Genomic DNA, 15,577 nt, shown 5'->3' on the forward strand with positions numbered 1-15,577 from the left:
TTGCTGATCTCTTGCAACCGGAACGTCATGTGATAACAGGTCGGTAGGTATAGCGATGTCCCCAGCGATCTTGGCACAAAATTCACCAGAGACCTCAAGCTGTGAAGCTGTGCTGTGGAAGCTGTGTTAGGAAACTTCATTGAGCCAATGTGGTAAAAATACGGGAAAAGAAATATTACCTCGAAACCTGCGACGTCACTCTGAGATTCGGGTGCTGAAGTTTCAGAGCGAAATTAAAAAAAAAAGAAATGAGACAGTTTGACGTTGACGTACAAGACTCTTTGTTTGAGCCAGTTGATATTGGTTCATGACAGGACCGGCGCCAACTTGCAACCAATTTTATTTCACAGAGAAAAGATGATCTTATAGCACATTCAGTACGCGTGGTGAGAACGCGCGCGCGCATTACAATCTTGATTTTGTCTTCGAACAATAAAAATACAATGCAGAAATTAACGATACTAGATTCCTGGCAGAAAATCAGCCCAAAATTATTTAATGTTTTACTCCAGTGTCCTCTAAAACTACATGAGGCATGTGTACGGTGAGTGTTTCACAGCCTATACAGCAATTCATAATAATATCTGGGGTTTAACGTCCCAAAACCACGATATGATTATGAGAGACACCGTAGTGGAGGGCTCCGGAAATTTCGACCACCTGGGGTTCTTTAACGTGCACCTGAATCTAAGTACACGGGCCTCAAACATTTTCGCCTCCATCGAAAATGCAGCAGCCGCGGTCGGGATTCGATCCCGCGACCTTCGGGTCAGCAGTCGAGCGCCATAACCACTAAGACCACCGCGGCGGGGCTGTACAGCAATTCAGACGAGAATACCAAATGAAGACTGTATACACACTATAGCTTAACTGTTTTCCCGTCGAGTATTTTGAACCCCATTGTGCAATCACACGAGATAGCGAAAGGAGTGAGCGTGGAGGAAAGGAATCGACTTCGCACTGGGAAGTTTTGAGCACCACAGCGGTTTGTCAAGTGGTTAAAGCGTACAATACGCGGGAAGCACTGGGCTCATTTCCCACAGTTCCCTCTAATTGGGAGAGAGGTACCTCAACCCAAGATGAAGTTCTATAAAAGTTGCTTCAACCTGGCGCCCGGTGGTGTGGGTGGCCTTACCTTTCGGCACTCCTCTTTCGCTTTCCATCCCTTTCCCATGAGCGAAGTCGTGCCGTGGTCTCCTCTAATGTGTTGCATAAATGAGCGTGTTTTCCCGACGTCAAAACCACTATCTCTCGAGCGTTTTATGCAACGTGACCATCACGGTGACGTAGGATTTTGCTCACGCGATAATCGGCTGCATAGTAAGGTCGGCGCTGCGCGCCTCCACCTCCGGCGCATCAGTGTTTGGTTAGCGTCGGTATTCTACGTACTCCGCTCCGCTACGCGGGACGTATACCCATGAACAACTCCGTGACGCTTAGCAGCGCGTACCAACGGCGCCTGCCTTCTGTCCTCCTCTCTTACCATTGTCAGAGCGGCACCACATTGTGATATCGCTCTGTGCAGTAAATCAATAAGAGAGTCACAGTGGTTGGCCAATATGGCTCAGACAATATATATATAAAAAAAATGGCGAAGCTTGCACTAAGCCGCGCAAGGCTTGAAACAGCGAAACTGGACGATTCTGAAGACTAACGTGGTTGCTACTGTAGGTTGTCTAGGCCTAGGTGATGCAGGTTGTTTCTATAGGTCGCTTTAAGGTCGTTGCTATAGGCTTTAGCTAGGGGATGCTATAGGTTTTTTCTACGTTGATTCTCAGCGCAGAGAGGTTCGAGTTGAACCACACACAGTCACAGACACGACACGGTTGTCCAAACTCCAGAGACAGAAACTGGCGCTGAAACCGAGCGCTCGCACCTCTCAGATCTACGGGCACGTCGTCGTTGGCTTAGGCCTTTCATCGCTTCAGGGTCCTTCTCGCTGCCGCCGTTGGCGTTCCCGTTACCTATAGTATTTTGTCGTTGTATATGTACTCGGGATCTTCGGCTCGCCGCTGTTGCTTCGCAGCCATTTGTTGTTGGGCTAACGGTTGCCTTCTTCATTTTTAGTAGACCAATGGTGAATAGTGAGACTTACTCAGTTTCTGTGGCACATACCCCTATATGATGATGATAGTTTTTTTGTTCGTCGGACAAATAACGATTTGCTAAACAGCTTCGCTGTTAAAAAGTCACGTGACGGACCGCTTGCGCGCCGCTATCGTGCTGCCCTCAAGCGTGTAATCGGTTAACACGGTGTCAAGAAAGTATTTGTGCATGTATACATGCGACCGAGACGTTGTGACGCCAGCAGTATACATACACAGTTCTAACATAAATGAAAAAAATATATATATAAAGAAAAATTAAGCTGACATCAGACAACGTGGAAAGTCGACCCTCTCCACGCTGCGGCAGGTGCTCAATCGAATGTGCCTGAGGTGCGTATAGGTTAACACGGTATATACGGTTAAGGATACTACGTGATCAGGCACTGGAGCCACATGCTCCTGACTTTCGCGGTATTGAGAGGCTCTGTTAGCGATCGATCACTTTTTTGGGGGATGTCATTTTGGATACGCGTTGATAGGCTGAGTCGGAGGACGCGCAGATGAGATGAAACGAACGGCTTACGTATTTTTGCATCGGCGCTTGTTCCACGTCGTTCAGATATCTTCGCGGTGTGCAGTGACAACCTTCCGAAGTAGCGTGGCCTCACATGGGTCACGTAACAACGGAAGAGTTCGCGAGAGTGATGGATGGACAGCATACGAATGTGATGTGTAACGGTTTCACAGTGATTCAGGCTTGTTGAAATTTAAAAAAAAAGAACACGGGCGGGTACGCGCTGCATAAGAAGTAAACTTGAAACCGAGGTATCATATATAAGACCGGGCTCAGCAACCAATGGATAGGAAAATGGCAGGGCGTTATTAATTAGGAACCGCATCCAACTCTACTGATGACGACTTCAACTCTTGATGATGATCCGCCACAATTGCAACGAGGCGAACACGTTTAAATTAGGTTTAAGTTTTGCAGGTTTATAAGGCCCCCAAGATGGCATGGTAAATTACGAGACAGAGAGAAATACATGTGAGGGATGCTGCAATAGCTGGGTTCCTGATTAATTTTGACAACATATATGGCTCCTTAATGTACGCCTAATGCACGGTAGATGAGAATTTCTTTTTGTCCCCCCCCTCCCCCTTGTTTTTCTTCATTCCGACTCGTAACAAGGCGGCGGCTGGTTGTCAAATCCGCTCTGGTGTCGACTGTTTTCTCGAGCCTCAAGTACTGATGCAGCCGTTGGCGTAATCCAGGGGAGGGGAGGGGGGTCTCGACGGGGTCGCACAATGAGCCAAGTGATGCTCTGTCATTACACTACACTCTAAGAAAAAAAAAGAGGAGTATTTGTGGAGTATTTCTGCCACACAACAATAATCGTCATCTGGCTTGCTCGCGTTTTTTTTTCTTCAAAACCCGGCTCTCACCACTTTCCTATCAAGAATGCTATGCCACGCTGATAGCACGCACGCCGCTCGTGTCCGGGAAGTGCCAGGACCGCGGTGGTAACGCGAGAAAAGTACGCGAGGTATACATGCATGTGTGGTAGAAATACTCCCCGAATACTCTCTTTTTTTAACACGGAAGTGTTTTATGCCGGGGTCCACCAAGACTTCAGTGACGTATTTCCGTCACGGAAATGACTTCGAAAAAATATACACAATCAGATGGCAAAGAAAAAAAGCTACCGTCAACGGGCATCGAACCCACGACCGCTCGGTCCGCAACAAGAGATGCCGGGCACGCTATCCACTGCGCCACGGTCACAGACCCTGGAGGCTTTACGAACGCGCCTTTTATATCAACCACTCTCCCGGTCGGCGAGGTGGTGTTGACTTCTGGGAGAGGTAAGGTAAAGTAATTCGTCATTGTTGTGGCCTCCGCGACTAGGACCTGCAACGCGTTTACGCGTCCGTCCCATTCGGCGCGTTTTCAATAGAAATTGAATTTTGTCGATGCCTTAACACACCGCGAGGTGGCGACCTTTGTCCAAGCGTCGTAAAAGCGTCAGCGTCTCTCATAGCAACACGCTAATCCACACCAAACATAGCTCTGCGACGCGCGCCTGCCTCACCATGGCTGTAACACTGCGTTCCCCGCTCACGCGCTCGCCCCGAGAAAAATCGCGGCCGGGCTACGGAGGCGGCGCGACGCGCTTTGCGTTTCCCTCTAGTGCGGCCGTGGTGTTCAATCACATTTTAACATGCCGCGGGATGGCGACCAAGTTCTGCGTCCAATATGCGACGCTCTTCTGGCTATCACACCTCGTTCTCTGATTACGCTTTAACCGTTAACTACTATAGCTACCACAAGGGTTTGTTTAATCATTTAACATGGACGTCGGGATGGAGATGTACCACCAATCATCAAAGTGGGTGCATCCACGTTAAACGGTGCTATAGCGGCCATACATCAATATACATTGCGCAAACTCTCTCATATCAATGTACAGTAAACATTCAGTTACTTCTGTAAGGGCACGCTTTACTTTCGTGTTATTCCGATTCCTATGACGGAGGGATCAACCATCTTTTTCTCAGAGCATAGAAAACATTTATAGTTCTATTTTCTGGCTCACTGTTGTACTATCGTGTTCTGTGGTACTATGTAGAGGCCTACGAGAAAGTTCCAACGTCAACTGTCTCTCAACGTGTGCGCAAGGCAGTGACACCATACACAGGGAAGTTTATTGAAAGCAACAATTAACAGTTCAGGCGAGTTCAACTGCACCGAGTAACAAAAAAAGAATCACAACATCTCCGCTAAAGGGGACTATGAGGCCATCTCCGCTAAAGGGGACCATGAGGCGATGTGAAGCAGCGTTTCGGCATGTCGAGCCCGCGTTACCCGCGTTTCAGAGGTGAAGTGGAGAGGGAAAGTGGGAGCGGGGGTGTGTGGAGAGGGTTCGCGCATGCGCAGTAGGGGTGGTCACCCCGCACACCACCACCGGATTGAACTCCGCCATAAGATGCTTCGCATCTAAAAAAAAAATGTCTTTAACGGCACGTTCAAACAGGAAGGCACAGGTACGATGTCACTTATGGCACTCAGACACTATCACAGACGACTGCTAGAAAAGAAAAAAAAAAAAACAGGCTAAGTTTGCACAGATACACACTTATCAGTGTACTTCGCAGTCCTACTGTCGCTGGAGCCGAACGTGCAAGCGCACATCAAACTTAGGTCATCCTTAAAAGCCTCTGTACTCGATCTGGCTTTGATGCAGAGTTCTGCAGTCTATCCGAAAAGCTTTACTTATAACGACACAAGAAATAGTATTGTGAAATAGAAATTGAGTTTCCATTTCATCTTTTAACCAAACGACCGCTAGATAAAGAAAATGGCTACAATGGTGTCATTGAAATGTCGGCTACGAATTTTTTTCACCAAGCAAGGGATTCATTCAACGAAGTAAAAGTAACGCAGAATCTCGTTAGTCAGTTGTGTTGCGGTCTTCCACAGAAAGCTGTTTTCGGGCGGCATCGGCATGGAGTCATTCATTTTCTTCCCAGTCGTTCGACATCTCCGGGAGTAGCATTAAAAATTGATATCTTTTGAATCGTTCGTGAGCGTCTGAAACGGTCCCACAGAAGGCGCACCCCGCGACCACCGAAGCGCGAGTTCGACATTATTTCCTCATATCACGTCAATTAATGAAAACAATTAGCGCAAGTGCGCTTGGATCTGTTGAGGCCGGTAACCGAGACACGTAACTATATCTAAAAGATACACTTTTTATGCATCCGTATCTTAATCGCAACACTTATCGTACAGCAGTTACTACGTACCACACTTCACTTGCACGCCACGACGACAAATTCACAAATATAATGGTATTCTTGTTTCTATGCCTGGCCGATACATAACGCGAACGTATACACATAGGTTCCCTCGCAATTAGCAAATACGGTCCACGTGAGCGTCAGCTGTTCCGAGAGACGACAGCAGAGAGTCGACACGGCCTGTCGCTCTGGCGATTATATGCGTGCAATGAATGCACAAATTTTCTTTTCTTTTTTTTTTTCGGCAGTAAAACGCAGGGACGCAGGGCGTGCCTTTTTGTGACGCGGGAGGGGGGCGCGGGGGGGGGGGGGGCGCTGACAACGCACACCAACGCAGACGACGCTTGGGCGAGGGTCCAACGTGACGCCCATAAAACGAGGCCGTCGCAGAACACAGTAAACAAAAAAAGGGGGGAGGGGGTGAAGAGAAGAAAACAAAAGTTGTACATGTGTGTGCGTGGGGGAGGGGGAGGAGGAGGAGGGGAGTGAGATAGAAAGGTGAGAACGTGTTTTGTAAGCGTATTCGGTTCACGGCTCGTAAACAGTGCGAGAGCGGCTGTGGACGCTTTACGATTACTATTGAACGAGTGGGCCCGATCGCAATAGTATATTATGCAAAGTTTAGATAGATAGATAGATAGATAGATAGATAGATAGATAGATAGATAGATAGATAGATAGATAGATAGATAGATAGATAGATAGATAGATAGATAGATAGATAGATAGATAGATAGATGGCAGCGTCATCTCTTGCAACTGTCAGTTGTCTGACAGCCCAAACGATGATAATGGCTGGGTCCTTTATTACTTTTCTGAAGGACCATGATGAAGGACCATGATCCTTCTTTATCTGTAATAATTAATTGCTGTGTTTTTACGTGCCAAAACCATTGTAAGGCCCACCGTGTAGCGGAGAGCTCCGGAAAGTTTGACCACCCGGGTTACTGAACGTGCACCTAAAATACACGGGTCTCTAGCATTTTCGCGTGTTCATCGAATACGCGACCAGCGCGGCCGGGATCGAACCCGTGACCTTCTAGTCAGCATCCAAGCACCGTAACCAACGTACTACCGCGGTGGCTTTCTTTCTCTGTCTCTCTCCCTCTTTAACACAGCTAACAAAATTTATTCCTGTAAAATTTGCTCTCGCTTTACAGGAATTTCTCACACGTATAGATGCACGCCTTGTGTTGAAATCGCGACTTATCTTCAGGTTTTAGCCCCGTAGAACAATCCACATCACGAATCCCGAGTCTCAACTTATTCCTGCAATGCCTTCCTTTTGTCTTTTTACTCTTTTTCGCTTCTGAGCAAAACTATAGTGGTTGTGCTGACGTTTTAGACAGCCGACATTTCGTGTACTAAAGTGATCTGCAGTTTCTATGCGGTTTAAGAAAGCGCCGTTTGACGGCATTCGTAAACACGAAACCGCGCAATTACGCCATTTGGCATTTAAGCCGAGGCGATAAGTTCATAGCGACATCAGTCGTAAGGCCGCTACATTGTTTTCTGAACTCTGTTGCCTGCGTTTATAATCAAGTGCTTCCCACGTGGAGTCACATATATATGAAGCGGCACGCAGTGATAAAAAGAAAAATACACACACACACATCTAAGAAACAGCACAACCACAGATGCATTTCCCACGTCTATATATGTAAACACGACGGTGCGTAACAATTAGTGAACGGAGATCACCACGCAAATGGGGCGAAACGTGCCTACACAGAACGCAAAAAGATGCACACATTTGTGTGCAGTTCTCGTACTGTTCCCATTATAAACACGCGCGCACTCGCGCCATCATGGACGCAGATGCGTGCAGGCATATACATGAAATATCACAAGCCGCATCTGCGCCTCTGTAGTCCTGAGGTACAAAACAAAGCAATACACCAGGAATACACCGACGCAGCGCCAGCGCGGCCTGCAGGTTTGCACTCCGCCATCGCGGGCTCCATTAGCAAGGACGTCGTTTCTGTGCGCGACACGCAATATTTGGCGGCGTAAAAACGAGGCCGGGTTTTCCCCGATCGGAGCGTTTAGTATAGGACTCTTTCTCTTTTTCTCTCTCTCTCTCTCATACTCGGCCTCGGTGGACCAATTGCTTCAGTGCCAAGGACAAACGCCACCGAGTGAACATCAGAGGGGCGCGGCCTGCTTGCCCACAACTATACGTGCTATGTCTATAAATATATGTATGCACCGGTACTATTCTTGCTGTGTACGCCCTCGTGTGACGTCATGGCGCTTCACCACCCGATGTTAGGGGAACAGCGAGGAAATTCAGCCGGTCGTCTTCCCACCCGTCTAACCTCGGAAGATGGCAACAGACGGCTTTGTTGTTAGGCGGACGAATTGGGTGTGGGTTCATTCAAGTTGTACAACTCGCACACTTAATTACTCGTTTATCTTTGTTGCTCGCGCTTAGACCCCGAAATCCTGAACACCTTTCCACACCAAGCAATAATTCCTACAACTTGACCATTGCTAATTCATGCACACGAGTGTACGCACGTCGAGAAAGGGTGAAAGAAAAATATGAAGGCCTAATTGAGTTCTAGGCTTCCATCTCGGCTAATCATGTTAGACAGTTCATTGCTCAGCAAACAATGTCGCTCACCAAATTCCACAATTATTTGTTTCCTCAGCAAGGGCCCGCTGAACAGAACTGAGACGTTGGTTCAAAGTTAAGGCAACGTTTGCAGGCGATTGAAATCGACCTATCAACTATGATTCTTTTGAAGCATTGTTTTACTTAGCAAGTAAAACAATGCTTAGCCACCGCTGGGGTAATGTGTGTGTGTGTGTGTGTGTGTGTGTGTGTGTGTGTGTGTGTGTGTGTGTGTGTGTGTGTGCGTGCGTGCGTGCGTGCGTGCGTGCGTGCGTGCGTGTGTGTGTGTTTGTGTGTGTGTGTGTGTAATACCTATCGTTTATTTTTCCCGTTTCGTTGTTTCGGACTGGCGCAGGTTACAAAGTACGATGGATCCGGTGAAGGTTCTCATTTTTGGAAGCATAGGTAAGGGAACTGCTTTAATGCGCTCCTTAAACAGCCACTGAAAATGTACAGAAAAAAAAAGAAAAGAAAAAAGAAAACGAGCGGGTTATTCTCTTCCGGCATTTCTCGTCTTTTCGGCGCACTTCGTGACGCCAGAAGGATGATTCAAGTGACGCGATTAAAGTACAAACTGTCGATTGGTCCATACACGGTCTCCTACCCTGCTTTGCCATGCAGTCGCCCACCCGTTCTTCCTTATCTTGCAGCGCGACTATCGTGCGCGACCAGCTGATCTCACTTCGTCTAGTCCGTTTCCGACGGCGCAAGCGGAGATGACAGCGTGTAGCCGACAAGCGCGAAATCCTGATAGGCTCAGCGCTTAGTGCTGGCATTGTACACGTGCTTTATGAAGAATTAAGTGGCGAGGTGGTGATATCGCGCGTAGGAAAGGGAAGTGAAGGTGAGAAGAAAACCACTCCCTCTTCTTTAATTGAACTCGGAGTGGTTAAGGGGCCCTTTATAAAATAAGGGCGATCAAGTTGTTCCGATTTTCGCATGACGTGGAATGCAGTTCCGTATAACCGCGGGGCCAGAGCACGAAGAAAAAAAAAAGAAGAAAAAAAAAGCACTTTAAATCCAACGCTAATCGTGCTCTAATCCAGCGCTAATTCTTGCGGTTAATGTAACGCTAATGTCGTTCTCGTGTAGGTCGCGGTGTAGTTCTAAATGCCGCGTCTAATGCAGCTCCACTGCCGTATAATCTGAGGAAGTGCGTAGCGCCGGCAACCCAGCGATTCTCTCAATCGCGTGCTTGCCACCGCCTCGAGGATCGCGCGCTTGCTGATGCGGTGGCGCCCTCTTGCGCGCGGCGCGGGTCTCAGCCTGATGTTTCAGAAGCGCTTTTCGCGATTTTATGTAAATTATTGCGATTAATTCTTGGCTATTTCTGTATTTTATAATATTTTAGACCTTGCTAGTTTCTTTTGCGCTGGTTTTGAGCATTGAAGCCTTGTTTTAGGCCTGTATTGACCACTGCGTGACCATGCTACATGAGACAGTGGATGAACGACAAGCCGGGCCCCTAAAGTGCTGCGCACTTAAAGGAAAGACAACGACAACAGACAGGTGCTTCAGTTGCGTACACCACGAAACGTGAAAACACTTATATCGATGATAGAGTGACGACAATACACTATTCGAAGAAGACATACATCAGGCATAATCCATTTTGTATAGCGTGGATTTCGGGATTGATAAATACCTTGTGTGTTGTTAACCGGTTCATTAACTCCTTCACTCCCTCCCGCATACCCACCCCCTCCCCCTCCTTCACTTTCTTTTATTGTCTTCTACGCAGCCACAGCTGAAGACTTCGAGAACGATGACCTCTTCGTACACTACTTCTTTCACCTGGAAAACGGTGAGTGCACGCATGACGGATGTCAACGTCTGTGCTATATAACTTCACGCGCACGCACGCACGCACGCACGCACGCACGCACGCACGCACGCACACACACACACACACACACACACACACACACACACACACACACACACGCACGCACACGCACACACGCACACACACACCTCTTATCTCCCTCACTCTCTTTTCCACGAATAACGTAAGGCTGGCTTGTCTGATGCATAATTCATTTATAGAACGCCTCCGGCCGCGGAGTGCCGTGTCGCCAGTCACCGAACGGAGAATGCATTCTGTGATGCGTCGTCAACAGTCACCGAGCGCCACAGCAGTAACGCGAAGAGAAACTCCTAATAAATGTGGCCTTGTTGCAGGTTGCCGTAATACCGGGAAGCGGCAAGGTAACAAGCCGCCGCGATTGCCTAGTGGTCACGGTGCTCGACTGCTGACCCGAAATGTGGCGCGATTTCACCGCACGATACGGAACCCCAGGTGGTCGAAGTTATCTGAAAACCTCCATTACGGCGTCTCTCGTAGACCGAGTCGCTTTGGGACGTTAAACCCCACAAAACCAAACCAAACGGTAACACGAACAGCGCAGGCGGAACATCAACATTGCGGGCTTTCACGATGATGGCGGCGATGATGATAAAATCGGCACTCTCCTCGGAGCGGGTCGGTGAGAAAAAATCGCCTAGCCTGCTTGAGCCAATAAGGTACGTAACGCATAACATACGCGCGCGTATAGCAATGTAACACTTTACCTATTCATTCTTGATATTTTCTTTCATTAAAGCCTCTAGCTGGTTCCATATCGTGCAACTTGACAGAACGATTCCGGTGTTATCAATGTCTTCTCCGCGCTTTTTTTTTTTTCAACTGTGCACCTTACTCATCTTGACCGAATGCCGGCGCTTCAGAAATGTGGACACCTCCTATGTGAGTTTCACGACGTTATGAGTCGCTTCCGGACCTTTACTTGCAGCAGACACACATGTCTATCGTCTTGTTTCTTCCAGGAGTTACTGCACATGTTTATTCCTATTTCTTTTTAAGTTTCAGGGCCTTTATTTCTTCCTAAAGCCCCTCTACATTCGAAGGTAGAGGGGCTTCCTTTTTTCCAGGCTTGGCACGCCCTCTACACCGTTCAGCTCCGCAAAATGCAGCCTCTTTATTCCATCCGTAAATTTCTGTTTCATAAAACCCCTTTCAATATTCCGCACACGTCGCGTCTCAGCTCTGAGCACAAGGGCGCTGTACAGATATTGTGAAAGCCATAATACATTTGAGAAGACACGCTCTTTGTTACATACTATAGGAATCCTGCTCTTGTACGCAATACGCGCCACATTTCGACAAAACAGACCCAATGTTCGTGACCATTTTATATTTCTCTTATTATCGATTACACGGAAGAGCTGCCGCGGGAGCTACTGGTGCGATTTCATAGCTGAACGCAGTGCCAAGTTTTCACAAAAGACTAGAAGAGACTACACACGAGGACGACAAGGGCGATGCGTGTGATCACCTTCAAATGCATCTGCGACGAGCCAATGACCGGAAGAACGAAGGGCGAAGTGTATCATTACTAAATGCGGCCCCAAAATGTATTTGTATGATCGCGGGCGGTGTTACGAAACACCAATGGGGAAGCGGTGCCGCAGTGGCATGCAAAGGGTGCGTGTCTTAAAGGGGTCATGAAGCACCCCTTGGGCTGATTGAAAAAACACATCCTGCGGAAAGCTGACACGGCTATGAACTGCTCTGCCAAATATTACAGTCGTGCGCGCCGCGTAATGGCCACAACCGGAGCGCGAAGTTGCCGTTTCCCCAGGCACCCTCTTTTCAAACAGAGGCCGGTTCTCACTCTCGTCGGTGGGCGGGGCGTCTGTCCGCTGTACGTCGCAAGAGACATAGCATGCTTATTGGCCGATAGCCGACGTAAATCGAGAGCGGTGTTCGGATCAGATGCGCTTCTTGCCGCGGGGGGCCGCCACTTGCCGGCGCCGCACTCCTCAGTACACGGTAGCCGCACTCGCGCAAGCGAATCACAGCGGGAGAGCGATCGCGTTTCATGACGCGCGCTGGCGTAACTTCTTTCCCCCATGCCATCCCTCCCTGTCTAGCTTCCAGTGCGCTCGCCGGCACGAGAAAAGAGAGAAAGCGCTGGGAGCGTGCGCCAAACCCCCGTAACTCCGCTGATTCTTGACGGATTCGAGAAATTTTTGCGGCAATCGATTCGGGAGGCAGTACACTCCGATACTGAGGCCATTAGATCATTACTTGGAAAAGTGGTTCATGACCCCTTTAATACGCCGAGAAGTCATGGTAGCGCAAAATTAAACAAACGCGAAACGGTAGACAGTACTGGAAACCACACGTGCATTGCCGGTGGCGCTATGCGAGGGATTTTCCCACCGCTACTATATGACTTCAAGTGTTAGCCAACTATAGCTCAGGAACAAGTTATCTTGTCTTTAGTCGTATAATGCTGCAATGAGGCAGTATATAAGGCAGTATATAAGGCAGAGAGTCCGTTCAGTGATGCACTGTTAACAGAGGGTGGTTGACAGATCACGTCCGAAGACTTTATAGGGCGAAGGTGTATAAATATATGTGGGGTGGAACGCCACGGCTCCCAGACATCTCGTTACTGGATGGATCCACACCACGACGGTCGCTTATAGAGTTCTGGGCGCAGTTCATCTTTTGTAGTCGGAAAGGAGCGCCAACCGCGGACGAAAAAGTATAAAGACAGAGACAGAGGGAGCGAATAAGCATTTTTCCTAAAGAGGCAGGGCGTCAAACACGGACACGAGAGAGAAGTCAAGACACCGCAAACATTTGTGTCCCCGTTTGACGCCATGTCTGTTTAATAAGCTCAGCTCTCTGTTACTCTAAAACATTTTTCTTTTTTGTTTTAGACCTGCATTATATACTGCTGCTGCAGGAATGAATTAACCTTGCTTAAATAACTTTCCAAGTCTCGGTCAACACGATGGCTGATTTCCTTGGCGGCACAGTCTCCTTCAAAAGAGCAGGTACCTCTTCCAACCGTCCCTTTATCTGAAAAATGAAAAAAAGCTTCGCCTTTGACACTGGAAATATCAGCGAAGGCTGCCAAGCAATCGTAAATATCGAGAAAAGAAAAAAGCTCCGTGAATTTGTTCCGTTATCATAAACAAAACTGTTGCGTAACCCAGCGTGATAAGCGCCGACTTATCAAGGAACCCGCCTTTTCTTTTTCCCGGAGCAATACATATTTCTTTTGTCTGAGTTTCTATATCCTATCTTTCGCAAGGGCCTCACGCACTGCACGTTCAGGACTGTTGGTGCTGTACACCCTTGCGTGTTCGTGGCACTTACGGAACCGGCACGTGCCAGCCAGCCAGGGCGTGGTTACGAAACGCCGGGTCGTCTCTTACGTCAGCTCAACTGCAAGGCTGGTGGGCGCAGAAGAAGAACAACAAAAACAGAGAGATGGTATTGGTTCCTCCTCTGGGGGGGAGGCGGCGCGAGTTGTGCAGTCAAGGCAGCAGAGTCCCTAAAGTGGATAGCGACAGTTAGGTAACACGCGAGGAAGCCGTCAAAGATCAGGTCGGCTTGGAGCCCGACGATCACGTTGCACGCGCCCGCGTCTTCTCGTACCTCTTGACTGTCGTAACGCCGTCGGGCAATCTGCACCGTCGCGCCCAATGCGTGCCTTTATCCGATCAGCGCGTATTTATAGCTCGCGGCGCTCCCTTGCGTAACAGGAAGACGAGCGGAAATTTTAAGCTCATGGGTGACGTAACACCTACTCCCATTACCGTATTACCGTACAGTAATAGAAGAGCAACTTAGGAGTGTTATGCAGGAAACTCCTTCTTGAAGAGAGCAGCGCGAACGGCGCATGCGCAGGACGGTACAGTCACATCACCTAATGCGACAGCATTACAGAGGAGATACTAACTATCACTTGTGGCAGCTATCGGCGCAAAATACGGCGTGACACCAGAAGCACTGCAGCACGTAAATAGGAGGCCCCGGGCCTCCCATTTACGTCATTTGTAATTCAATCCCGTTACAGTTGTTCAGGTGTGGCACAATGATCTCCTAATGTTTGCTTTTTTTGATGGCCCAGGAAGGAGGCATGCATTCCTAGGTAGTGTCGGCGCTGTGCTAATTCGGCTTAACGTAACGACCGCCGTTATCACCATCATTACCGGACGAAGTACATATAGGCCACGAAGACTTCTCTCGATAGGTAGCGAGCGAACCGGGCCCCCCTCTCATTACTATGAGCACTCCTGTACTCGTTGTTGTGCACCACTTGCTACCCTTCGACATGAACAAGCAGTTAGCTGTGAACAAGATTTACCATTTCCAAAGACGCCTACAGTACCACCACGCTTTAGCCTGCGAGTTGCCGAATCACGAAACATCAACCCGGCTCCTTCGACGTGTGTTTCTCGATCTTCCTCAGGCACTGTCTTGTCTTGGCTCCTTACTCTGACCTTAAATGCAATTTTAATTATCCGTACCATGCGTGAGGTCTCTGATTCTTACTGTCGTCCTCCCTTCTCCTGTGACATATACGCTAGAATAAACGAAGAAAAAACAAAACAAAAAATGTGATAAGAAATTGTCGAACATGGAACGTCGCTGGAGCCAATGTTCGTTTCCACAATGTGACTTGGTCGCGGCGATTAAGACAAATCCCTTTGCTGAAATAACGTTGGCTCCAACGACATTTTTTTTTTGTTAGACTGTTTGTCATCAGCACATACCACTGGTATTCTTATGCTCGCTGTTATTACATCCGGACATGCATGCACTCATTTGCGGCCGTATTAACCGCATTTGTAACTCCCTACGCAGGTTGGACTTCGTCGTGCCCGCTGTTCGGCGTGACGCAGTGTTCCCGAACCAAGTCCAAAGGACGCGTGAGTAGACGTGCGAGTTATACAGGGTGTTTCAATAAATGTGTCCGAAAATCCTAAAAAAAATCCGTGAAATGCGATATTTGTTCGATGCCTTCACAATTGCTTTTTTCTGTAGCAGCAGACATCTTGATGGTTAAAGACATCATTTGGGACTGAAATTAAGAAAGTTAAATTGATGAACTTTTTTAATTAGTGGAGTTAGGCGGTTATGTCAAATGGGAGAATTGAACTCCTTCACGCGAAGAACCCATTGCAGCTTTGAGATTTCGAAAAAGCGCCCTCTAGTAATAACTGCGAAGTAATGAAATTCAACCATATTCAGCGGCGAAATCGAAACCGAAACGCGGAAGAGCACAACTGCCATATTCTTCTGAGACGTCCA

The 15,577-nt window shown here is 48.2% G+C and overlaps 1 protein-coding gene across 1 annotated transcript in view; it reads left to right on the forward strand.

Moving 5' to 3' along the window:
• The window catches only part of LOC119390124 (Meckel syndrome type 1 protein), a 77,018-nt gene that overhangs the window by 33,013 nt on the left and 28,428 nt on the right, over window positions 1–15,577 (forward strand). The window contains exons 2-4 of the mRNA XM_037657680.2: window positions 8,819–8,868; window positions 10,205–10,267; window positions 15,131–15,195. Coding sequence (XP_037513608.1) covers window positions 8,832–8,868; window positions 10,205–10,267; window positions 15,131–15,195 — 165 coding nt within the window. The 5' untranslated portion in view covers window positions 8,819–8,831. The remainder of the gene's footprint in view (window positions 1–8,818; window positions 8,869–10,204; window positions 10,268–15,130; window positions 15,196–15,577) is intronic.

Source organism: Rhipicephalus sanguineus, chromosome 4 (genome assembly GCF_013339695.2).
Source record: "Rhipicephalus sanguineus isolate Rsan-2018 chromosome 4, BIME_Rsan_1.4, whole genome shotgun sequence".
NCBI classification, from domain to species: Eukaryota; Metazoa; Arthropoda; class Arachnida; order Ixodida; family Ixodidae; genus Rhipicephalus; species Rhipicephalus sanguineus.